Source organism: Thamnophis elegans, chromosome 7 (assembly GCF_009769535.1).
Source record: "Thamnophis elegans isolate rThaEle1 chromosome 7, rThaEle1.pri, whole genome shotgun sequence".
Classification (NCBI taxonomy): Eukaryota; Metazoa; Chordata; class Lepidosauria; order Squamata; family Colubridae; genus Thamnophis; species Thamnophis elegans.
The window spans coordinates 13525939-13553310 of NC_045547.1; the positions used below are offsets into that span (position 1 = coordinate 13525939).

General features: G+C 43.6%; 1 protein-coding gene across 1 annotated transcript in view; it reads right to left on the reverse strand.

Annotated features, from left to right (window-relative positions):
- PTPRO (protein tyrosine phosphatase receptor type O) overlaps window positions 1-27372 on the reverse strand; it is a 95211-nt gene that overhangs the window by 49694 nt on the left and 18145 nt on the right. The window contains 9 exon segments of the mRNA XM_032221101.1: window positions 1374-1494; window positions 4907-5058; window positions 8535-8646; window positions 10608-10801; window positions 12408-12528; window positions 17292-17494; window positions 22266-22427; window positions 23212-23658; window positions 26707-26859. Of these exon segments, the coding sequence (XP_032076992.1) occupies window positions 1374-1494; window positions 4907-5058; window positions 8535-8646; window positions 10608-10801; window positions 12408-12528; window positions 17292-17494; window positions 22266-22427; window positions 23212-23658; window positions 26707-26859 (1665 nt within the window).

Genomic DNA, 27372 nt, shown 5'->3' on the forward strand with positions numbered 1-27372 from the left:
TCAAGGACAACCTGAATATGCCAGTCTCCAATGACTGTATGATTTCTCTACTCTTCCCAGTTTTCCAAAGGTAAATTTATGCCTTTAGTTTAGTTAGTATAAGATGCTTTCTTGTACCATCTTTAATACACACACACACACACACACACAATACACACAAACACACTGTGTGTTTCTTTGGCTATGAAATTTCTGCTCTGCAGTTTCAATCTGGTTCTTCTGCTCTCTCAAATGTTTACTATTTACTTCTGATTTACACATGTGTTGTCCTTACAACATGAGGATTCTTGCTTGTGAGTTATGTTTATTCCCATTGTGAATTTGCTGTTTTAATAGATTTGTAACGCCTGCCATTTTTGTCATCGGTGCCGCATCAGCAAAACACAGCTGTTTTCTTCTCATTTATACTGTCTGTCTCTGCTACTTAGTTCATGTTATTAATTATATTCTTATAAAAATACTGATAGATCTCGTCATTTTTGGCATTCAGTATGTTTCACTATTCAACAGTGAATAATGAAACTTAAGAGAGCAAGATCCTGAGCTTGTGGGAATGAAAGGTTAGGATTTACACCATTGAAAATGACCATGGCACGACAAAACCGCGCTCATCAAAATAGCGGTGATTAAACCGCGTCGCTAAAGCCACGACGTCATTACCGCGCGTCATCACCGCCGCGACACAGCGCGGCGACAGAAGGGCGCTTTAAAACAGCGCAGCGGCAGAAAGCCGATTTAAATTAAGGTAAAGGTTAGGATTAGGTTTAGGGGTTTGCTTTAGGGTTAGGGTTAGGTTTAGGGTTAGGGTGCTTCGGTAGGCGCGGATTTGCCCTCCGCGGTTATGTTATCATGGTAGGGTCGTGTTTTTCTTAGCGCTTCGGATTTGCCTCCGCACTTATGTCGGCGCGGATAAGGGCTTCGCGGTTTTGTGATGGAACCGAAAATGACAGAGAAATGCCCCCTCCCAGAGGTTTGAGGAAAGCCTCCGGAGCCTGGGGAAGGCGAAAATGCCCGCCCCCCCTGCCATGGTGCAGGAGGCCAACTAGGTCATGCTCACTATGGCCACGCCCACCCAGCAATTGAGCAGAGAACCCGCTACTGAAACTTTTGAAGCCCATCCCGGTATAGACCAAATTCAATAATTCACATACATTTAAATTTGCAGATAAGACTTATGGCTAAAGGGAAGCACACAATCTGTTATGCATTCAGTTGTATCATCTCATCTGTCAACGTCAATTTTTCCTCCAACCAAAATGCATCCCTGTAGTTCTGAGAAACATTTTCATTTTGTAGCATCATTGCCTTAAAGCCAAGCCAAGCCAACCCACAGTGTAGCCCCAGACCGAAGGATGGCACAACTAAGGCCTTACCAACTTTCACAAGCTGAACCGCGGATCTGTTGCTACCCCGCTCAGTGCAAGCCGTGACCGAGAGGTTATAGATGTCCCCGGCAGGAAGGCTGAGCATGGTGGTCATGACATTCCGGCTCACCTGAAACAGACAAAGACTGTTAAAAACTCCTTGCAGGGAAGATCAGCTTTGAACAGTGACCAGGGATTAGTGGGCTAATTGGACTTTTGTCTCAGCCTCTTTAGAGGATTTGGAATCAGTCTTCAGAGAAGGACAACTGGGCAGCTCTCAAGAAGGCTGGTCTTGTAAGTGAAGCCTAACCAGCTGGGAATGACTGAGGGGAGAGATAAATACGCAGAATGCAGCCATAAAGAGCTTTGGACATAGTCTCCATCCTTTCAAAAGCTGCTACTTTAATGTGACGGAAGAGGAATGTTATTTAAATTTTATTAATTGCACTAAATTAATTTCAGTCTGAGAGGTCTTCACCAGAGGTGGGCTGCTGGGGGTTTGCACGGGTTCGGGCAATCCTCTAGCTAAGATTCTGCCCAGTTCGGCGACCCCCCCCAAATGCCACCCTGGCTGGCCATGCCCACCCCACCCCTCCCAGGAGTCTCCACGCGGCCCATTCACCATTCCAGGGCCTGCATGGAGGCTCAGGGAGGGAGGAAAATGAGCCTACCAGAGGTTCCGGAAGTCCAGAAATGGGCCTGTTTCCGGCCTCCAGAGGGCCTCCAGAGCATGGGAGAAGCAGTTTTTACCTTCCCGGAGGTTCGAGGAAAGCTTCCGGAGTCTAGGGAGGATGAAAAACACCCTACACCATGGTGCAGGAGGCCGACTAAGCCACATCCCCCATGGCCACCCAGTAATGGGGCAGTGAACCCATTGCTGCAATTTTTGAAGCCCACCCCTGGTCCTCTCCGAGTACTAGCACTGATGATGTTACATAGTTAGGGTAGTGAAATGTCTGAAAGAAAACAAGCAAGCTTAGAGAGCACCAAGGACCCCTCATTTCAACCCTGAGCTACAATTATTCTCCCTTATTGGTAATTTCAAACTTATTTGAATTGTGCTTAATCATGGATGCCACACAATAAGGGAGTGGCCATATAAATTGATTAAGTAGATACATTTTAAGATTTATCATGATTTATCTATCATGGGGTATAGCTAGCGCTCAGGATTGGGGAATTAATCCATCCTGAAAGAGAGGATTAGATTAGAAACCTATCAGGCCATGTCCATCTCTATGAACTTGGAAGAATTAAGAAAATCTATGCTGGATCAGCAGACCTCAAAGCCAACTAGTCCACACAGGTAGTCCTCAAAATATGACCACAATTCCTTCCAAAATTTCTGTTGTTAAGTGAGATGGTTGCTAAGTGAATTATGCCCATTTTGCAACTCTTCTTGCCATTGTGGTTAAGTGAATCACTGCAGTTGCTAAGTTAGTAACATGGTTGTTAAGTGAATCTGACTTCCCCGTTGACTTTGCTTGTCAGAAGGCCACAAAAGGGGATCAAATGATCTCGGTATAGTGGAACCGTCATAAATGGTCTATGAGTCAGTGGTCGAAACATCTGGATTTTGATCATGTGACCATGGAGATGCTGCAGTGGCCATGTTGAAAAAAGTCATTTTTTTTCCAGTTGTAACTTTGAACAGTGACTAAATGAACTGTTGTAAGTCATAGACTACTTACAATATACAATAGCAGAGTTGGAAGGGACCTTGGAGGTCTTCTAGTCCAACCTCCTGCCTAGGTAGGAAACCCTATAAAAGCGATGGTGAACCTTTTTTGGCTAACGTGCCATAAGTGGGGGGAGCGCAGGGGGGGGTCGTGTGTGGGCATGCTGCACTCATAATACAATGTGTGGCCCGTCCAGTGCGCATGCGCGCACTACAGGTGCTCTCCCCCATTTCTTTCATGCTTTTTTCGCCCTCCCCAGGTTCCAGAGGCTTTATAGGAGCCTGGGGAGAATGTAAACAGCTTCCCCCCACCCGGACACCCTCCAGAGGCTTCAGGGACCTTCAGGAGGCTTCCCTGAAGCTTTCGGAACAGTCAAAACTACCCTCTGAGCAAATCAGAAGTCCGTTCCCGAACTTCTGGTTTGCCCGTAGGGCTGGGTTTTTTTGCGCTCCGAAGGCTTCACGGAAGCTCATGAAACCTCCGGAGGGGGCGGGAGAGGTTCTTTTCGTCCTCCCTAGGCTCCTATAAAGCCTCTGGAGCCTGGGGAGGGCAAAAAATGGCTTTAAAAAAGGGTGAACTTAGCTGGCCAGCGTGCCTCGCATGACCTGACAAATGGTTCCACATGCCACCTGTGGCACGCGTGCCATAGATTCTCCATCACTGCCCTATATCGTTTCAGACAAATGGCTATCCAACATCTTCTTAAAGACTTCCAATGTTGGGGCATTCACAACTTCTGGAGGCAATTTCTGTTCCACTGGTTAATTGTTCTAACTGTCAGGAAATTTCTCCTCAGTTCTAAGTTGCTTCTCTCCGTGATTAGTTTCCACCCGTTGCTTCTTGTTCTGCCCTCAGGTGCCTTGGAGAATAGTTTGACTCTGTACTTGTACTTCTGTTAACAAAATGGCCAACTAGAGTGAGAAAGACAAGTAATAAGAGTTGGCAGACTAAATGTGCTCTGTAAACTGTGCTTGCCAATTCTTGTTTCACCTCATTTAGCTATGTCTGCAGGAGTGATGGGATTCAAATTTGTTTACTACCGGTTCGATGGGGGTGGCGTGGCTTGGTGGGTGTGGCATGGCTTGGTGGGTGTGGCTTGGTGGGCGTGGCATGGGAAAGATACTGCAAAATCCCCATTTCCTCCTGGGACTCGGAAGGCAGAGAATAGATGGAGGTGGGGCCAGCCAGAGATGGTATTTACCGGTTCTCCAAACTACTCAAAATTTCCACCACAGGTTCTCCAGAACTGGTCAGAACCTTCTGAAGCCCACCTCTGGTCTACAGGTAGTTCTCGGGTTACAACAGTTCATTCAGTGACCGTTTGAAGTTACAACAGCACTGAAAAGAGTGACTTATGAGCATTTTTCACACTTACAATCGTTGCAGCATCCTGATGGTCACATGATTTACGTTAGGATGTTTGACAACTGGCTCACATTTATGACGGTTGCAGTGTCCCAGGGCTCACGTGATCCCCTTCTGCGACCTTCTGATGTGCAAAGTCAATGGGGAAGTCAGATTCACTTAACAACCATGTCTCTAACTTTACAACTGCACTGATTCGCTTAACAAATGTGGCAAGAAAATGGGGCAAAAGTCAAATTTCTCATTTAGCAACGCCAATTTTGGGCTCAGTTGTGGTTGTAAGTTGAGGACTACCTGTCTTCTCTACTCCTTGTTTCTATAAGGTGGCCTGCCTAAGACATAAGAGCAGTTGGAACACATGCTTGTAAAACAATTCCCGAGGAAAAGCTGAAAAGGAATCATTTGTCAATTGTAATGAAACCAATGTCAATGTTTTACTTCTTGTGGCCTGACAGTTGTTGGTCTGGGAGCATCATCCAATAGCAACATGACTCTTACACTCTTTTTAATCTTCTTCTTTCCTTCGGCAATAACCATCCAGTGCAACATTCTAGAGTGAGAAAGGTCTGTGTTGCCATCACCGTAGATCCAGCTGACATAGAGAAGGCTGTTGAAATATTCAACTGCAGTGATTTTAGGAGACACAGGAGCTACAAGGAAACAAAGAAACAAATGCTTTCATTATCATCACTGTCAACCATCATCGTGTTCTTTCTCCCCCAAATATACATTTGCATTAAGAGCACAGTCTTTTTTTTAAAGGCTTCTTCTTCACTTCATTTCACTGTTTGACATGGTGACTCAATGGTTAAGATGCTGGGTTTGTCAGCTAGAAAGTTGGCAGCCCAGGTTCAAGACCCTGAGTGTCATCTAACAGGGTGAGCTCCTATTCTCATCTCAGCTCCTGCCAACTTAGCAGTTCAAAAGCATGCAATGCAAGTAGATTAATAGATACCACTTTGGTGGGAAGGTAACCAAACCCTATGACATGATGCTGACCATAGAAACGTCTTCAGAAGGCACTGGCTCAAAGGACTTGAACCAGAAATGAGCCCTGAGGTAAAGGTAAAGGTTCCCCTCGCACATATGTGCTAGTTGTTCCTGACTCTAGGGGGCGGTGCTCATCTCCGTTTCAAAGCTGAAGAGCCAGCGCTGTCTGAAGACGTCTCCGTGGTCATGTGGCCGGCATGACTAAACGCTGAAGGTGCACGGAATGCTGTTACCTTCCCACCAAAGGTGGTTCCTGTTTTTCTACTTGCATTTTCACATGCTTTTGAACTGCTAGGTTGGCAGAAGCTGGGACAAGTAACGGGAGCTCACTCTGTTATGCTGCACTAGGGATTCGAACCACCAAACTGCCGACCTTTCTGATCGACAGCATCTTAGCCACTGAGCCACCCTTTAAAAGAGCCCTACTAGCTGAGTAAAATCCACATCAGAATTCTAGGAGTTTGCCAAACAAGTCATCGAAGGGTATCTGTTCCTATAATTGCAACATTTTTCAAACCAAGGACTTATTTTGCACTTGGGTGACATACTTGACACACCTGCTGAAAAATATGTGGGGACAGTACAAAAACTGAATTTTATTGTAATATAATACACACTTGTATTAAATTTGAATTAACTGAATTTAATAGGTTTAATTTTAATTTAAGTATCTTTACATACTTAATACTCTTCCTCTTCTTCACATGGATATTTGGCAAGTGTCTCAAAGTATTGAAGAATGATATATGCAATTTGGGGGTCACAGATTACACATCTTCATCTAATCCAGGGGTGTCCAACCTTGGCAACTTTAAGACTGGTGGACTTTAAGTCTCACAATTCCCCAGCCAGGCACCCCTAATCTAATCCAATCCCCTACCGATAGATGAAATCTTTGGTTATCTACTCCCCTAACAATGGTTGAGCTCAACATTTTCTGAAGCCTTGTACTATCCTTGAGTTCTTCCCAAGGCTAAATTAAAATCTACAGTAGTTGGCTCAAAGTGTCAGAAAGCAAAATTGTTCCATAATCTGACAGCTATGCAAATATTTGGAATTGACTGGCATATTACTTCTGAGGTTGAAATCCCAAGATTTTTCTATTTGGTTAAGCTTTTGAAGAAGCAGTTATGTGTATTTTATCAGATTGCAGACTCTTCTGTTTTTAAATCAGCTTTGTGCACATTTCAATAATCTGCCAAGGAAAATGGAAACAGTCTTCTATATTTTTTTGAAAGAGCACCTGCTAAAGAATAGTAACCACGGCTTCCTATTATATATTTCTTTAACTTTTGTCACTTCAGATTGCTTTCTTTAAAAAATAAAATAACAAAGCTATGTTTAATAGGATATTTATGCTAACAAAAGACTGGATTTATTTAAGAATTGTATCTCCCCTACACTCACTGTCTAGATTGGAGATATTAATGGAGTGAAAAAAAATTGCAACACACTAGCCTTCCAATTCATGTAATTCCGAGCGTGTTTTGCACTTATCAAAATCAAGGTGCATCAACTCCACTGTCAGAAAAATAATTAGATATTTGGATGAACGGTAGACTCTGAAGAATTCAGAAATACATCGAGCAGACTAAACCTTGGGGTGGCATTAGATATTTGAATGTTCTTTAATGGTTTGGTCTGTTTGGTCCAGATACAGTCATTTCACTTCAAATAACTTCATATGCCAATAAATTTTGGAGAAGCAATATTGCAGTGGGGATCTTAAGGTGATGTTGAATAATACTTCTGAATCATGGGGTTTGTCATCTCATGAAAAACTTTCCTCTATCAAGCCTGAGGCATGATAAAGAAGATAGGTATGAGAATAAGGCCAAGCTAGCTAAGAATCTGCTTCCTGCTCCCTCTCCTTCTCTAGTGTAATATAAATAGGTGACTGTAAGTTCTGCAATATTTTCCTCCCCTCAAAACCCTTTGAAGTAGGCTGCTGTGCAAAACAGAAATTGCTCTGTGAATTTTTGTGGCTGAGCTCTTGCTGGTCTTCACGCAAAACCGTAACTATCAATCCAACTGCTTTTCAATCTTTAACCGCTTATCCGAAAGATACGATATAAATCTTTCAAAGAAGCAAAGATGAAAGCTAAGATTCAAACAGTGCAGCTTCAGATACTTTTTTCCTCTGGAAAATGATGCTAAAATGAATTTGTCTCAGTCCAAAGCCTTCTTCAAAAAAAAAAACCCCTTACTGATGCCGTGAATATATGAGACAGGAACAAACAGAGGCATTTTACCGAACCCAAAGATGGCATCAGAATGACAAATGGCTGTTGTGCTGTTATGATGTATACTTCACCATTTATGTGCGTGCATATAATCTTACGACAAGCAGGGAGCGGTTTGCAATATGATGCACACACGTTGTTAATTGCTCTTCACTGTGGGGGAAATCCAAGGGGACAAATGATCTACAGGTAGTCCTTGGGTTGTAACTGTCAATCAGGACTGGAATTTCTATTGCTATGCAATGGAGTCACAAAGCACAATATTATGTATACACATCACTTAGCAAAGGCAATTCCTGTGCTACCATTGTAACCAGGGGTGGGTTGCTACTGGCATTACTGCTGGTTTGGCACGTAAAAAATCGCTTCACTCCTGCGCACGCCAAACGGGCGCTCCGCATGCATGCGCATTTACACCAAAAAAGGTCTGCGCATGCACAGAACGTTAGAAAAGGGGGAAAAATAACATTTCTGAAATGGAGATTGTTCTGCGCATGCGCAGAACCAAAAGTCAAGATGGCGCCACCAATAGAACCGGTTCGGGTGCGTGGGCAGCCGAGTTACCACCTACTCGTCCGAACCGGTAGGAACCCACTTCTGATTGTAACCTGCTGGCCTTGTAGGGCAAAGCAGACAAAAAATATGGCCAGAAGAACTATTTCTACTTTATAGTAAAATTACACTGACATAATCTTGCAAGTGTATATCTCTCTGTCTCCTTTACATCTGAAGAAACTAGAGAGGGTCTCTTCTGCGCTTCTTGCTCCAACCAATATTCAGCTGCAGGCTTCTTCTCTGACCCTTCCTGAAAGCCCGCCTGGGCCTTTCAATGAACATGAAGATTTACAAGAAGGACATCAAAAAACAGAAGTTTATCAAACTTTCCTCTTTACCAGTTATGAAACCAATAGTGGAAGTATCACAGCAGCTGAGTTCTGGTTCTCCCCAGGTCACCATCGTAACTCGAAAGTTATAGTACCAGGCAGGCAACAGGTTGTCTATTTTCTAAAAAGGAGAAAAAGAAACAGGATCAGCTTCCAATCCAGTGAGGTCTGCAACTGATGTCCTGATCTTAATGGGCCATAGGTTGCCAGGTACTTAACCGAAAAATGGTAAAAGTCCCTGCATGGAAGAAGGGAGTTGATAAAAAGTTGGATCAGTACCAGAGGTAATACTGATCCAACTCTTATCATCTTATCATGAGCCGCAGTGGCACAGTGATTAGAGTGCAGTACTGCAGGCTACTTCTGTTGACCGCTGGCTGCCTACAATTTGGCAGTTCAAATCTCACCGGGTTCAGCCTTCCATCCTTCCGAGGTGGGTAAAATGAGAACCCAAAATTGTTGGGGGAAATATGCTGACTCTGTAAACTGCTTAAAAAGGGCTGTAAAGCACTATGAAGTGTTACATAAGTCTAAAATGCTATTGCTATCATCTCCCTAATACTAGAGGTAATATTTTCTTCTGTTGTAAGTAACAGATTTATTTCATAAAAATTAAGATGCTTCTTAAAATAAAAGGCACAAATTTAGAAAGCCTAGCATTATGTCTTTTGACTGTGTTGGCAAAGAATTCTGGGAATTGCGCACACAATGTAGCTGAAGGACACCAAACTATGGGAAGCTAGCTGAGAAAACTCAGGTTGAACATGGTGCTGAAACATCTACAATGCAGGAATCAACCAAGCCCCTCTCTGAGGAGAAGAAATGATACATATCTCACTTGGCCTCTGATCCAGAAAAGGCCTCTGAGGGTGAAGATCCATGGAGACATGTGTTAGAGGAAAGACAATCCATAATTCTATCTCAAATTCATGGGGGCAGCAGAAGTGATTATTTTCTGTATATTTCCCATATAGAATAACATCGTATAGAGCACCAGACCCTCAATAAAATTAAAGAATGTCTTAAACCTCATCAAATGTCAGGAGATTGGATGACTTCACCTCTTTGATCCCATGTGAGAATTTCAACCTTCTCAGTTGAGATATTAAGGTAAAGGTTCCCCTCACATATATGTGCTAGTCGTTCCTGATTCTAGGGGGCTCATCTCTGTTTCAAAACCGAAGAGCCAGCACTGTCCGAAGACGTCTCTGTGATCAAGTGGCTGGCATGCCTATATGCTGAAGGCATTTGGAATGCTGTTACCTTCCTGCCAAAGGTGGTTCCTATTTTTCTACTTCCATTTTTACATGCTTTCGAACTGCTAGGTTGGCAGAAGCTGGGACAAGTAACGGGAGCTCACTCCATTACGCGGTGCTAGGGATCCGAATTGCCAACCTTTCTGATTGACAAGCTCAGCATCTTAGCCACTGAAATAGCTAATGTGAGAATGCCTGGTCATACTTTCCCAAGGGTGTAAGCAATCAGGAAATATTTCGACCAGTTCATGTATTTTTCTCTTTAATTTGGATGGTCATTAAACACCATCTTGAATGCCCTAGTCCAGGGGTGTCAAACTCAAGGCCCTCCGGCTGTATCTGGTCTGGTCTGCAGGGCTGCCCTGGAAATAACGAAGGACAGTGCCTCTGAAAGCAAAAACAGAGCTTGCAAGCGCTGCGGGCGGCCCTCCTAAGCTCAGTTTTCACTGGCAGAGTTTTGCAGGAGGCCGTCACAGCTGAAAACGGAGCTCGGGAGCCCGTTTTCGCTGGCAGAGCACTTTGGCGACCACAGGCGCCAAGTGACATCATGCTGGCCATGCTCACTCTGGCCACGCCCACTCATCCCCCTCCCCCGAGGTCAAACACAACCCTGATGTGGCCCTCAATGAAATTGAGTTTGACATCCCTGCCCATGTCTCATACTGCTTTTGGATAGCCCTAATAAATTGTTTTTTCTCTCAGCAATTATACGAGTTAGACTTTTATCGGATTATATAATCCCCATTGTTATGTGCAGTAGAATATTTTAGTTGGGTGGGGGTGGTCTGTTTAGAAATATTTGAATTGTACGTTGAATTCACTTTACCACTGAAGAAGTGAGCGAGACGGTTGCTGCTATTTCGTAGTGCGTGGTCCACTCGGAAGTCATGGTTGATGGATTGAAGTAAAACATCTCTACAATGTATTTCCGAAAAACACCAAGGTAAGGCCTGTTCCAGCTGAGGACCACAGCTGTGGGTCCCAAAGGATAAAGGGTTAAATCTTTGATCCCGGTTGGCACTGTAAAACAGAAATGGAGAGCTGTTGCACATGGAGAAATTGTCACGTATTCCAAATAAACATGGATGCGTCCCAGATTTTTCCAACTTGATGAGTTGATTCCCCCCAACCCCATCATGCCAAGATAAATCAGCAGATGGTGGGAGCCATCATTCAGAATTTTTTGAGGGCACTGAGTTGTGAAGAGTTATTCTACTTTTAATTTTGTTATATTTGTATCTTAGATAAAGGTAAAGGTTCCCTCGCACATGCGTGCTAGTCGTTTCTGGCTCTAGGGGGCGATGCTCATCTCAGTTTCTAAGCCGATGAGCCAGTGCTGTCCGAAGACGTCTCTGTGTCTTGTGGCCAGCATGACTCAACATCAAAGGCATATAGAATGCTGTTACCTTCCCACCAAAGGTGGTCCCTATTTTTCTACTTGCATTTTTACATGCTTTCGAACTGCTAGGGTTGGCAGAAGCTGAGACAAGTAACGGGAGCTCACTCCGTTATGCAGCGCTGGGGATTTGAACTTCCAAACTACTGATCAACAAGCTCAGCATCTTAGCCACTGAGCCACAGCATCCCTTACCTTTCTATCTTACCTTTCCTAAAAGAACATATGATAATATATACGAGAGACTGTCTGCCTTCATCTCTGACTTGCAACCTCAATTGGGAACAGAATTTCTGTTGCTAAGCAAGGTGGTTGTTATTTTTTTTTCCAGTGCCATTGTAACTTTGTATAGTTTCTGGGACAATGGTTGTAATTTGAGGACTATCTGTAAATTCTCCACTATGTGAAATAAATTCCATGCAGAAAAAACTAACTCAAAGATAGCCAGTGGCTAGGTTTATACCACATCCTTAAGTAGTCCGAAATTGACCAGCTGCAGTTTTATAAGATGCAATGCTTAGCTAGCTTTGTTAGCTTAGACCAGGGGTGTCAAACTGGATTTCTACGGGGACCAGATCAGCATTGTAGTTCTTCTCTGCAGGCCTGCTTAGGGGGTGGCAGAGATGGGATGTATGTCTCCTGAAGCACCTTGCAGGCCAAAACAAGGCATGGGGAGCACAAGAGTCCCCCCCCACCCCGTACCCCATTTTCAGCCTGGATGGGCTCCTGCAGCATCCTGCTGGCCAAAAGGGGGACAGGAGGGCCGCACGATCCCCCGTTCCCCATTTTTTGCCTGGACGGCCTCCTGCAGCACCCTCCCAGCAAAAACAGGGTGTGGGGGGTACATGAGCCCCCCCCCCCCCCAGTGCTCCATTTTGGCTGCCAGAGGCACTGCAGGCTGGTCCTTTGCTATTTCCAGGCCAGTCCCGCGGATCAGATTTAAGCACCCTGCGGACCGGATCCAGCCCGCGGGAGTTGAGTTTGACACCCCTGGCTCAGACTAACAGCCTTAGTTCCTTTTTTTTCAGCTTAATATGTTGCAATCTCAGACCATCTGCTTAATTGAAAATTTAGTGCATTGTATTGACCAAAATATCTAATTAACTCGGTAACGCGATCGTGTTGTGCCTTCAAAGCCAATTAATTCCTTCCATGACATGGCTCCTGGACATTAAAACTGACTTCCAAACTGCGAAAACAACCAAAGAGACACCTGTGCACAGACATTACCAATAGCAAACGTAACAGGGTCAGAAGGTGGCCCAACCAGCGGTCCTTTCTGTAGGTAAATGACCACTTGGTACTGAGCGCCAGGGACGAGGTTTTCGATGAAACCGCTGCTTGAATTCACCTAGAAAAATGAGAAAGAGTAGACGTAAGGACAGGTTAAAACCCTTGCTATGTGTTAAAAATAAAGCTGGTATTGCTTTAAGGTAGAGAAGAGAAAGAGCAAAAAAGTTGCTCGGGTGATAAGAGGGAGATTACTCATATAGTACTAAGGCCGGGATAAATCCACCTTAACATTTTCCAAATCTTCTAGAAAAGACACTTTAATTTTATTTCGTTCTTAGTCTGCTGGAGACATTCTTTCAAAATTTTAGGTAATGGTTTTGAGCTAATCCAAAGCATCCCCTGCGATTGTCACAGGACAGTCTGTATCAGTGGTGGGTTCCGGATCCCGTTCCAACCAGTACTGTTGGAACAGGCCTGGCTGCATCCACATGGATGCGCGCAGCGCACGCATGCATCTTAGCGCCTCCATGACACTCCAGCTGCCCAGCGGAGCATCACATAGATGCTGGAAGCGCCGAAGACTTAAAAGATTGATAAGGAGTTCGTGCGGGAGGGTGGGCCCTCCGGAGCACCGTACCAGTATCTGGTGCTCCAGACAGGCTCTGGTACGCCCATACTGGGGCGTACCGCCTACAACCCACGACTGGTCTGAACCCATGACCATTTTCTATAGCCTCCTTGGTTTGGATCTCCCTAAGTGTAGTAACATGAGAAGAATGAATGAATGAATGAATGAATGAATGAATGAATGAATGAATGAGGGCTAACGTGCAAAATAGCAAATGTATTTTTCCATAAAATATGGCCATAAGTATATTTATTTCTTTTGGGGTTTTATAAACTGAAAAATTATATAAAGTTATACCGTATTTTTCGGACTATAAGATGCACCAGAGTATAAGACACACCAAGATATTGAAGAGGTAAATTAAAAAAAGTTTTTGCCCTCGCTGTCCTGCAGGAGCACTCTGCAGGCCTCCCAAACCCTCTGCACGCCCTGCTTTTTGTGAAAAACAGGGCATACAGAGAGTTTGGGAAGCCTGCAGAGTGTTCCTGAGGGCCAGGGAGGGCAAAATTGTGATGCATGGGGGGGGGTGTTGGAGAGGCAAAAAATGGGCCTGTTTTTTTGCGAAAATGGGCCCATTATTTGCAAAAAGTGGTTGTGCAGAGGTTTTGGGAGGCCTGTAAAGTGCTCCTAGGGGCTTGGGAAAGCAAAAACACCCCCATTTTTGTGAAAAATGGGCCTTTTTTCACTTGTTTTTTCCCAGCCCCCAGGAACATTGTACAAGCCTCCCAAATCCTCTGTGCGTCCATTTTTGAGAAAAATGGAATGTGCGGGGCGGGGTTTCAGGAGGCCAAAAATGCTGTATTCAGCGTATAAGACGCACCCAGATTTTCATCCTCTTTTTGGGGGGAAAAAGGTGCATCTTGTACTCTGAAAAATATGGTATATAGAATGAAGGGTATGGGATTTTCTGCTGCAACTATTTAAAAGGAAGCATCAAGAGTTAGAAGCCCTCACTTAGAAACAACAGCACAATGGAATTTATCAGGCAATGCCTTGCAAAGAAAGACACTGATCTTCTTCTAGAGAGGGACTGTTGAAGATCTCCCCTTAATGAGATCATGGAAGATGGGACAGCCTTCCTGATTCCCATCATGGATACAATGGCTACAAAAGTTGATCAGTCAGCAGAGATGGCTAAATGGACTGTTTTGATCGAAGAAATGAATATAAGCACTGTTGCTTCTATTAGGAAACCATTTCTGGACTTTATGCTTGAGGTGGGGAAAGAATGAAACTTTGGTTTTGGGTTTTACTAATTAGATTGATTTGTCATTATAGAAATGTCTAGTTTATACTATTATGGAAAAGTAAAAAAAATTGAGGTTCAACATTAATGCTTTATTCTACTGTAGCAGAGGGAGTTGGAAGTTAACGCCCTTTCCCCCCCCCACTCTCTTCCACACTTCTTTCTTCCCTTTCCCCTCCTTTTTCTGTGCTATCGTCTGCTTTTGTATTTTATACCATGAACTAAGTTGAAAATATCTTTCTCCCTCCCTCCCTTTCCCCAAGGCAGGATATAAATACACGTGATAAATAACTAAAATAAATTTTGGACAATACTTAAGCAGAAGAAAATTGATCAAATTAAGAATGGGGTGGAGATGCATTCTTTCAATTAAAGAAATAAGCATAACAGTATCTTTAATTAACTGCCCATCTTAGCATTTGCTGCTAAACCGGAATTTGCAAAGAATTCTGGGCTAACTAGAAATGAGCGACATGTCAGGACTTACTGATCCATGGCTCCCACTTGCTATTCCTATCAGTGGGGGCAGCTAAATAAAGCTGGGTAGATTTGGCACAGGACCAAAAACTTTCTAGCTATTCTCGTAATTAAATGTAATCCAAGATCACGGGTTGTTCCTGGCTCTTAATTCCAACTTGTTTTGGGAAAAATAAGCCAGGGTTCCTTGTTTACATATAAAACTAAACAAAATATGGATAGGGCCATCTGGACTTTGTTTAGATACTCCAACTGGCAGAAGGCAAATGAGAGAAACAGATCAGCACACTGCTTTCTCCTACCCAATTCCATTGCGAAGACTTTTGCATTGTACAGATTTCGTGCCTTTACTACATGGAATTGTGCCAAGTGGTGAAAATGCCGTTATTTGCCTGCCCATTTTAAGCACCCAAACTTGCCTCTTTTTGTTATCTAACCACCGTAACTCTGGAGAGAGCATGGTGCCCTTGAAACCCAGGCTGATCTCTTGATGGAGAGATGTTGCTGGTTGAAGTGGATGCAGGTCAGATTCCAAAGAAGGAAGGATCGGTGAGAATAAAAGCCACTAACAATGCTGTACAGGTAGGTCCTCAACTTACAACCTGTTGTGGCCTGCCAGCGGCCAGCAGAGCTGGCAGCAGAGTCAAACAGTGAGGAGGTTAGGGAGGAACAGAGGAACAGGTCCTGGAGACTGAGGAAGGCTCTGATGAGGGCTCTGTGTCTGGCTGGGGAATTCTCAAAGTTGAAGTCCACCAGGCTTCAAGTTGCCAAGGTTGGAGACCCCCTGCACTATAGGTCATCTTTGCTGGACAAATTTTGAAGACCTTCATCCTCCCTCACCACCCTCCAACTTCTGGAGTTTCTTAACTTGCTTTGGAACAAAATAAGTGTATAATTTAGGCAACAGCAAGAGAAATTTACGCACAGTAATCAGAATGAGTGGCATTGTGAAGTGTCTAGCAAAGATTGGGCAAGTTAAGGTAAAAGCAGGAAATGACGATCATAGCGGGAAGCTCCTTATCACACGAGGCTCACTCAAAGCAAAGAGAGAACTTGTGGCTTTGTGGAGAACACAAGGAAGAGGCTAGTATGAGTAAGCACGTCTGGACATGCTAATTAAAGGGACAGTTCATTCACAGCATAGGTAGTTTTGACTTACGACTGTAATTGGAACCAGGAATTCTGTTGCTAAGCAAGGCGGTTGTTAAATGTGTCATACCCAATTGTATTACCAGGTTTATTAGGGTTGCTAAATGAATGTTCTGACCAAGGCTTTGCAAGAGCATGAAAAAAACTCCTTGTCCCAGCAAAAAACCCTTTAATTAATTTACTGTGAATTCTGCTCATTCATAGCTGGCACAGTCTTTCAAATGAGGATTTACAGTCACAGACCTTATCTGGCTTGGAGAGCTGACAGGCAGATATCTGCAAAACCTGGCAAGGAGTCTTGGAGAGTCACGAACCAATTAAGCGAACTAATTGTCTCCTGCAAACTCCACTCTCCTTTCGCTCCTCTTTCATTTCCTCTGGGAGGGGCCATTCATCGTCTGGCCTTACTCCCAAGTTGACACCTGCTCTTTAGTTGTTCCTTTCATCTGGCAACTCTGCGCATGCGCACACTGGGAACAGGCTCCAGCTGTTCGTCTGCCTCACTGATGTCTGACTCTGAAGGCAGCTGATAACTGGCATACGGCTCTGGCCCCCTCTCTGCCTCCGACCCAGAGCCCTCATCAGAGCCCCTGGAGTGGGGAAGGAATGGAGGCTTTGCAATATCCTTCCCCAGGAGTGGAGCGGAAATGGAGATTTTGCAGTATCTTTCCCCTGCCATGCCCACCAAGTCACGCCCAAAGAACCGGTAGTAAAAAAAAATTGAATCCCACCATCGTTTGCAATCCTGACAAGGTTACCTTCAGAGTACAGACACGAAATCAACAAAACAAATTAACTGTGTTTGAGTTAAGCCTATTTAAGTTCAGAAAGCCCACTCTGACGCTGATGAAATCTGCGCCCAGACCAATATCGGCAAGGTGACAGAAGAAATATGCATGGCACGACAAAACCGCGGTCCACTAAAACGCGCCCGATTAAAGCGCGTACCTGACGTCATCAGCAGCGCGACAAATACGACCGCGGAGAAAAAAGGGCACTTTAAAAAGCGCTTCTAAAGCAAGCCTATTCACGTAAAGGTAAGGGTTAGGTTTAGGTTTAGGGTTAGGGTTAGGTTAAGGGTTAGGGTTAGGTTTAGGGTTACGTTAAGCGTTAGGGTTAGGTTTAGGGTTAGGTTAAGGGTTAGCGTTAGGTTTAGCATTAGGTTAAGGGTTAGGTTTAGGGTTAGGTTAAGGGTTAGGTTTAGGGTTAGGTTTAGGGTTAGGTTTGGGGGGGTTAGGGTAAGGTTTTCGCGTTAATTTTAACTTTACCGCTCACAGCGTGATGTTTTCGTTGCGCAGTGATGACGTCAGGTACGTGCTTTCATCGAGCGCGCTTTAGTCTACCGCGGTTTTGTGGTGGAACCGAAATATGTGCCTCTTACCTCTGTGCAATAATGTTTCTCCAGCCTTTGGCTCTCCTTCTGCTTCTGGCACGTCAAGGAAACAATGGACACAATGGTAGTGTTGCTCCCAGAGGCCTCCTGGGAGGTTGTCCAAGACAGAGAGGCTGTGGTGGTGCTCAGCACGGTCACCGCAACGTTCTGAGGCTTTTCTGTCAGCTCTTCTATCAATTCTCCTGTAGGACCTAAGATACCATCAGAAGCCAGAAATGATGATGATGATCACTGTTAATAGTTGTGTTTCTCCCTGGCTGAAATAACATTAGTTGTCTCCAGTCTTAGCATAGCAATAGCAATTAGACTTATATACCGCTTCATAGGGCTTTCAGCCCTCTCTAAGCGGTTTACAGAGTCAGCATATTGCCCCCAACAATCTGGGTCCTTATTTTACCCACCTCGGAAGGATGGAAGGCTGAGTCAACCTTGAGCCGGTGAGATTTGAACCGCTGAACTGCAGAACTGCAGTCAGCTGAAGTAGCCTGCAGTGCTGCACTCTAACCACTGCGCCACCTCGGCTCCTTCTTAGCATGCCAAGAATGAGTGTTTTTTTCCGGTGAGATTGGTCTATTGGGGCAACCTAGTCTATCCAAATATGGGGTGCAGCATACTGCTACTGCTTCCGCCTTTCAGCCCCAATCCAGGAGGCTTCGCAGGCAGTTGCTTTCGTGAGAAATTAATTTTGTGTTGAATTTATATTTACCGTCAAAGAAACAAGGGAGACTAGTATAGATCTATTTCAAGCTACTTAGCTCTCATCAGCTAGCCATATCCTTCTGAGATTTGAATCCGGGCTGCTTGCATATTAGTTAGATGTATTAACCTCTAAGCCATGGGCTCTCTTTGCTTTGTTGGCTATACCAGGGGAGAGATTAGGGTATGTCTAGCTGATGAGAGCTAAATAGCTTGAAATAGATCTGTACTAGTCTCCCTTATGTCTTTGTCGGTAAATATCAATGTAACATGCCAAGAATGGTTACACAGAGGTGACCCACAAAGATCTGGAGTGAGAGGAAAGAACTATGGCTTCCATCCCACACAACATTACTACACAATCTTGGGTCAGCTACGCTACTCAATAAGACTTGCTCTGTGGAGTCCTAAAGTAAGACATTAGTTGTGTTTCCCCAGCATGCTTAACCAAATCAATTAAAATCACCCAACATTTACGTGAAAAACATTATTAGAGGTAGCCCTCAACTTATAACAGTTCATTTAATGACCATTCAAAGTTACAATGGCACTGAAGAAAATGACATATGATCAATTTTCACACATACAACTATTATAGCATCCACTCCCCCCCCATGATCACATGATCAAAATTTAGACACTTGGCAATGGACTCATATCTATGACAGTTGCAGTGTCCCAGGGTCATGCGATCATCTTTTACGACCTTCTGACAATGGCAATAGCACTTGGACTTATATACCACTTCATAGTGCTTTTACAGCCCTCTCTAAGCAGTTTACAGAGTCAGCACATTGCCCCCAATAATCTGGGTCCTCATTTTATTGACCTTGGAATCCCACCACACTCAGCCTTGAGCCTGATGGGATTTGAACTGCCGAATGGCAGTCAACCAGCAGTCAGCAGAAGTAGCCTGCAGTACTGCACTCTAACCACTGCACCACTGTGGCTCCTGGCAAGCGAAGTCAATGGGGAAGCCAGACAAATGTAACAACTGCAGTGATCCACCTAACAATTGTGGCAAGAAAGGTTGTAAAACAGAGCACAGTTCAATTAACAACTGTCCTGCTTAGCAACAGAAATTTGGGACTCTATTGTGGTTGTAAGTCAAGGACTACCTGTGTTTTAGCCTTGGTTTTGTTTGAAGATTTGGACTTAAGGTGTTATGTAAACCAAGCCCGTTCGATTAGCTTTGGGTTCAGGGTATTTTATATATATAAACCTGGTAAATTCAGTAGTAAAATTAAGGATATTCTGCAAGCATGCCCACAGGCAGATGCTGCAGCCCTTTGCAAAGTATACCTTCTGTTCATTCTCAGAGCAAGTCATGGAGAGTGTGTTAGAATGATAAGGTAAAGGTTCCCCTTGCACATATGTGCTAGTCATTCCCAACTCTAGGGTGCGGTGCTCATCTCCGATTCAAAGCCAAAGAGCCAGCGCTGTCCGAAGACCTCTCTGTAGTCATGTGGCTGGCATGACTAAATGCTGAAGGAGTACAGAATGCTGTTACCTTCCCACCAAAGAGGGTTCTGATTTATTCTATTTGAATTTTTACATGCTTCCAAATTGCTAGGTTGGCAGAAGCTGGGAAAAGTAATGGGTGCTCACTCCATTACATGGCGCAAGGGATTCGAACCACCGAACTGCCGATCTTTCTGATCGACAAACTCAGGGTCTTAGCCACTGAGCCACCACATCCCTTGTCAGTATGATAAGCCACTTTAAAGAGTGGTGGTTGGTTTGGGAGATGAAATGGGAAGGCAGCAGATGGCAGACAAGATCCAATTTGCCACTTCTCCTGCCCTGCCAGCTAAAGGAACTGCATCATTCTGATTGGAGGTAGAAGATGGTCCTTCAATCATTTCTCTGTGGTTCCTTAATGAGATAGCCATCAGAATGAGAATCCTCTAGCTGAGCAGAAAGGAAGGAAGGAAGGAAGGGTGTGTGTCTGTGTAAGAAAGAGGAGGATATATAAAGATAAAATCAGAAACTTTCCTTTTGGGTTTAATGGAAAAACAGTTGGGAAAAAATTGGAAGTTTGATGTTATATAGTGTTGACAGCAGCAAGAGTACTTTATGCACAAAAATGGAAGGACACTTTGATTTCCACCAGGGATGAATGGCTAGAAAAGTTTATGGAGTTAGCAGAGATGGCTAAATTGACTGCTTTTGATTAAAGGGGGGAAAAACAGAATTACCTTCGTTTCTAATTGGAAACCGCTTCTGGACTTTGTGCTTGAGGTGGCAGGGAAATAAAACTTCGATTTGGAGTTTTACCGATTAGATAGGTTATTTGTTATAGACATGGCTAATTTATACTATTGTATAAAAAGGAGAAAGTTGAAGTTTGATGTTATTATCATATTCTGCTTAATGAGCAGTGATGGCACAGTGGTTAGAATGAAGTACTGCAGGCTACTTCTGCTGACTGCTGGCTGCCTACAATTTGGCAGTTTGACTCTCACCAGGCTCAAGGTTGACTCAGACTTCCATCCTTCTGAGGTGGGTAAAATGAGGACCCAGATTGTTGGAGGCAATAGGCTGACTCTGTAAACCTCTTAGAGAGGGCTTTAAAAGCACTATGAAGCAGTCTATAAGTTTAAGTGCTATTGCTATTATTGTATTCTACTGCACTAAAGGAGTCAGAAATTAACACTTTTTCTTTCTTTTTTCCCTTTTCCCTATAATTTCCCTTCTTTCTCCCTCTCTTATTCTCCTACTATTTTCTTTTGTATTTTATATTATGAATTAATAAAGAAAAGAAAGAGGATGATATAATAGGGAAGGAGAGGCTGTTGGGTAGAAAGAGCAGACAGTTCTTTCGGAGATGGATCAGAGTAAAACAGTACCTTCCAAAAGTTGCTCCAATGCTATCCAGTATGATTACTTTTTAGTACCCTGTTTCCCTAAAAATAAGATCTTCCTGGATAATAAGCCCAATCGGGCTTTTGAGCGCATGCACTAAAATTACCCCTCCCACAAAAATTAGCCCTCCCTGAAAATATTGCAACACAGCAGCAGCCATGAGGTGACCATGCTCGCTTCTTCCTGCACCTCAAAAATTATAAGACCTCCCCGAAAATAAGGCCAAATGCCTATTTTTGGAGGGGGGTTTCAAAAGAAAATAAGACCCTGTCTTACCGTATATACTCGAGTATAGGCCGACCCGAATATAAGTCGAGGCACCTAATTTTACCACAAAAAACTGGAAAAGTTATTGACTCGAGTATAAGCCTAGGGTGGGAAATGCAGCAGCTACCGGTAAATTTCAAAAATAAAAATAGATACCAATAATGTTTTTGAATATTTATTTCAAAGAAAAACAGTAAACTAGCGGTGTATTCAATGAAATACTTCACTCACCTCATGATGCTGATGTCCCGCTGTGATGATGATGTCCCGTGCAGCCGCGGGAGCGATGTCCCGCCTCCTATGACACACGGCACAGTGATTCCTATCATTGGATCACTGTACCAGAGGAGGTGGGACATCGCTATGTGGCTGCTTGCCATAACAAGGAGGAGGTGGGACATCGTTGCAGAGCGGCAGGAGGGGGAGGAAGGGGAATCGTAAGACAGCCCTGCATTACATTAGAACGTGAGGAGGGGGGATGGTGCGGTGCGCGCTGCGCGGCAAACTCACACAGAGGGAGGGGAAACTCACAGGGGCACTGGGCCATTCACGAGTGTCACCCAGCGGCATGGCCCCGCCCCTTTTTCTCCTCCATTTCGGGCAAATTTTTCACTGACTCGAGTATAAGCCGAGGCGGCTTTTTTCAGCCCAAAAAGTGGGCTGAAAAACTAGGCTTATACTCGAGTATATACAGTATTTGGGGGGAAACACGGTACTTATTCTTTACTTGCAAAGAAAACAAATATTATAAAGATGCAACACATGCCAAGTGTTTTCTCATGCAAAGGAAGTTGCATCAGTTCATGTTGTTCCCAGGACTATTTACGGCTCAGGTAGATAGCAGGATGGGATGGAAATTAATAAATACCGAACACAAGCAAATAAAATAGAAAGAATATTTATCACCGATGAACCAGAACATTAACTAGCTATAGGTCATTTTTTTTATTAGTGATTTATAGTGTGTTACAGCATCATCCAACCATTGCTATACCAATAAATCATCATGAAGAGACACTTTATCTTGCCGCAAAGATAGCTGGATGAAGCTATAAGGTGTTGTAAATCACTAGTGAGAAAATGACTGTACTTTTTACAGCTACCCGTAGAGATCATACGAATATCTAAACTTACTAATATAAAAGCGAAGGGTTTGGGTAGACTGGCTTTCCCGCGCTTCGCATGATCCGGAGGAGCTAAATGTTGTAACCGTTAAGGTATATTTCCCTGGTTCTTTTAGATCAGTGACAAGTTCATGAACGTCTTCTCCAACTGTCAGGAATTCCGTGAAGTTCTCTAAATCAAGATAGGAGATGATATATGAGACTAAACTGCAATTGAAACAATTCTGGAAAAAATGTCTACTATTCTAAATGCTTAAGAGTGCTAATTTGGGGTTTGTTTTTGTTTTTTTTACCTTTTAGGATATCTCTCTCCAACAATTGGGAATGGCTGTAGCCAAGAGGCTACAAATTCTCAACTGAGCAAATTCCCTTGAACTAATTATCAAGGAATCCATTCAAGCTAGCATAAAACTGAAGACAATCGAACATCTGAAGAAGGCATTTTCCAACTATGGCCCAATTGTTTTCCAGATTAAAAAAGGGGGGGGGGAGAGTGTCTAGACTCCAAAAATAACATTTTAAAATATGACATATTTATGCCAACAAAATCACCCAGGTCAAAACATATTTTAAAAATGTTCATATTTAATTATACTTTTGAAAGAAACAAGGAACCTCTCAGTTAAGAACAGTAAGTCAAACTAAGACAATAGTTAAGTAGAACTTTGTTATGTATCAAAAGAAGCCAAACAGGTTTCAGGGCTGCCTTAATCAAGTTATTCTTAAAGTAAAATCCAATTATGTGGAAAGAAAGTCTCTACCTACATATCTTTGACAAACATAATTTGATATGTGCAGTCTAGAACCGTAAGGTAAAAGTAAAGGTTCCTCTTGCACATATGTGCTAGTTGCTAGATTCGAACAGCCGAACTGCCGACCTTTCTGATCGACAAGCTCAGCATCTTAGCTTAAACTTCCAGGGCCAGCATTCTGATTTATGTTGCTTGTAAAGTTACCTTCTCTCTTAATACGAATGTGGAAGCCATCAAATACTGTGGGCAGCTTTGGAGGTAACCAGCTCAACACCATTTGCACTGGAAGGAATGATGGAGTTCCCGAAGTAGGTTTTCCGAGTTCAACAGTTGGGATGAGGTTCTCATAATCCCTTGGCACTGCATTAACAAACTCATTCTCATCCTCAGATTCATTAGTCCACCAATCAGGCTGGGATGTGCTTTCATAATCACTGCTGTTCGCGGGATAATCAGGCCAAATATAGGAAGCGTTCACTGTTGGGATCTCAGATATCTCATCCGACATAGGAGTAACTTTTTCCTGCCCAATAACATTCTGGGTCTCCATGAAGGTTTGTTCTGGGGAATTCCCACTGTGCTCTTCTTCCCAGTTCTCATGGCTATTCTTGCGTACAATTTGTACAGAAATGTTTCGCGGTGGATAGGGAACTGAAAAAGATCAGGAGGCATATTACCAACATTCAATTATTGCCCTAAGTTTGTGGGATTGGGAGCAGGGGTGGGCTGCTACGGGTTTGCCTAGGTTCGGGAGAACCTGTAGCTAACATTATGGCCGGTTCGGAGAACCTCCAAATCCCACCTCTGGTTGACCCTGCCCACCTTGCCCCTCCCCTCCCATGTGGCCCATTTTAGATGCGAGGTAAGTGCAGGGCCCGCGCGGAGGCTCCGGGAGGGGGAAAAAGAGCCTCTTGAAGTTCCGGAAGGCCAGAAATGGGTGGGTTTCCGGCCTCCAGAGGGCCTCCAGAACCTGGGGAAGGCATTTTTCACTCTCCCAAAGGCTCAAGGAAAGCCTTCAGAGCCTGGGGAAGGCGAAAACACACACACATGCCGCCATGGTGCAGGAGGCTGACTAGGCCACACCCACCATGGCCACGCCCTCCCAACAACCAGGTAGAGAACCCATTGCTGAAATTTTTGAAGCCTACCCTTGATCAGGAGGGCTCATTGCCCAGGGGATGCCTTGCTTTAAGCAGCTAGTCAGCTTACCATCAAACTGAGGCAGTGATTTTCAAAAGCGATTTAAGGATTAATTTGAATTTGTCCTCTTGATTTTTTTTTTCTCTACAGAATCATGCCAGTACAACCTGCCCATTTCTGCATACGGGATTGAACCAAATGCAGCCACCTTTCCAGATATTTGCTAGAACTCTTAAGGGGATTAAGCGGAGGCTTGGTAGACTGTATAATCCAACCCTCTTTGTTCATTAAAATAAAAACAATAAAGGAAATGCATCACCTAAAAAGAAAGAAAGAAAGAAAGAAAGGAAGGAAGGAAGGAAGGAAGGAAGGAAGGAGGACACAGCTTTGATAAGAGTGGCATAGGATCTACCAAGAAGTACAACTTCAGAAAGATTTCCTATCATCTTTCTAATAACATTAGATTCTCAGCTTCCTTTCTACTTGCCACTTTGCCAGGCCGTTTCACGGTATAATTTACAGAATGGACAAACTTTGGGTAATTGAGAGCTGTACTATTCCGCTTTCTGAACTGAGATGAGGGCTTCAGCAGACAGCAAAAGTAAGCAAAGAGGATAAAGACATACCAAATGAAAGAGCAGGGCAGAGATTTTCTCTTTTTCTGGTTTTGAGTAGCTAACATTGTATTATCCAGAGGTGGTATTCAGCCAGTTTGGACCAGTTCGCGTTTACTGGTAGTGGAAATTTTGAGTAGTTAGGAGAACTGGCAAATACCTCTGGCTGGCCCCGCCCTCCCACCCCCCTCATTCCCTGTCCTATATTTCCTTGGTTTTTAGCTCAGCTGATTCATGCGGCAGAGTGGATCGCCACGCCTCAGCTGAGCTAAAACAGCAGAAAATTCTGCCTTAGCAAAAGTTCAAAGCCTGCTCAGATGATATATCCATAGCAACCTTTCTGCATCAGCCTGCCTTTTAGGTGGCTTGGATTTTAATTCTCAGAATTCCTAGATGCAGGCTAGGGACTCTGGGAATTATAGTCCAAACTATCTAGAAGGAGCCAGACTAGGAAGGCTGACCTAAAAATTCTGAGAAAATAAAATAAACATTTGATGGCAGCGCTAAGCTGACCCAGGAAATGAATCAGTGGTTGGGTTTTTGCGATAAAGAATGGTGAGATGGTGAGAAACTTTTAAAGAACATTCTTGCCTAACTTGGAAATAAAAATGTTAATATTGCAGCTTTATTTATGTCCTGCATAACCTTAAAACAGGTTGCAGATTTAGTCAAATTCATTTTCAATTAGATAGATATTATTCTATTCTATTTCTATTCTATTTCTATTCTATTTCTATTCTATTTCTATTCTATTTCTATTCTATTTCTATTCTATTTCTATTCTATTTCTATTCTATTTCTATTCTATTTCTATTCTATTTCTATTCTATTTCTATTCCTATTTCTATTCTACCCTATCCTACCCTATCCTAGTTTTAATTCTTCAAGGCATAGACTGATGAAGAGATGAGAAAGGAAATGAGGGTAGAATGGCATCATTTGTCACCTCCTTATCACATTATGTAAAATTGGTGCAGAGAGCATGATCAAGGGGCAGTACTTTGTCTTCCTTGAAATATGTCCTTGGTGAGATTGCTGCTAAAATGTAATCCTCTCTCCCAGACTGACCACTGGGAGATGTTCTTGTCAGAAAGTACAGTGTAACAGTTAGCAGACTGGAAATAGCTCAAATGATTCCTGAATTTGTATTGCCCATGAAGCATCTGATGCATCTGTGGGCTAACAGCCTGTCTGGCAGCTCTTTGGGAAGGACTTGGTCAGGAAATAGACAAGAAATACCTAGAACACTTTTGTTGGCCTGTTGAGTTCGTTCTAAAGAGAAGAGAAAGCAGGAGATTTTCTTGAAGATCCTGATTAGCAGTTAACGCCTGGTCTGCACTAAGCTGGGGAAAATGACCTACTAATCATAGATACCTGTTGTGGCCCAGCAGGAGCCGTTGGAGCTGCCACCAGACTCCGACAGCGAAGGGCCCTATGAGTCGGCTCTGGAAGATGTGGAGGACCCTGGACAGGGTTCCGACTCCGAGCAGGGCGCAGAGAGGCTGGTTGGCCACAGGAGGCACCTGAGCCTTGGACCAGTGGGGAGGAGACAAGGGAGAGTGAGCCGGAAGCCAGTAGTGAGTTGTTCCTGGAGTCACGCCATCAAAGAGCTAATAGGAACAATTATGCAATTACAGGAGGTAATTGCACTCAGCTGGTGGTCATTAGGCTCCTCTCCAGACTATAAAAAGCTACTTGTGCACAGGCCCCTCTTTGCAGAAGTCAACACAGAATCGAATGTCGGAGAACTTTGTATGAGCTTGGCAGGCTGGATTGCTGCCAAGCCTTATCTGTGTTTATTGCTGCCCAAGGTTGTCTGTGCTAGGTTGCTGCCAAGGACCTGTTTGTCTGTTAATTAAATGCCGTAATTTATCCCTGGCTCGGAGTGTGCTTTGGTGTGGAACGAGGGGGGGGGGGTCAGAACAGATACCCAAAGTCACCTTACCTGTCCGATGCTGCTTAGGTTCATGCTTAACCCCACTGTATTCCACCAGCGTGGTTTTATTGAATGTTGCTTCAGATACCAGCTGAAATGTGATATTGCTGTAACATATTCCAGGCAGCCAGTGATTGAAAACCGTTTTGCCTTTAAAGAAATCTGTGGAGTGGTAAATAAATGCCGCGCATTAAATCCGCTCATTCAAATTCACAGTTCCTGAGGAGAACTGCTTGTCACTGTCATGAAGATTTAAATAAGAATCTAAACTATTAGTAACATTTGAATCTCCTCTGCTCTTATTCCGCCTCTCTTTTTCTGGTTGTCATAAGTCCTTAGAAGCTCAAGGGAAAGAAACAAACTTGAAACCTGGCACAATTGTTACAACTGGCAACATGAACTGAGAGATAACAAATATTTCAAAGAGGAGATGATATAATCTTCTTGACATGATCTGCATGAAAGGGGTTCTTGAAAGCCAACTAGCGAAGGGACATATTTCACAGAGTATAAATAAGTCAAACATGTAAAACTGATTGTCAAGTTACTTCTGTCAGGAAGAGATAAACCTTATGCTTCGGGCTCTACTTTCTTTTTTGTTTAAAACCCTGAAAACAAGCCAAAACATTTCAAAATATAGAACAGAAAATTCTAGCAATATTCCCAGTGGGAAAA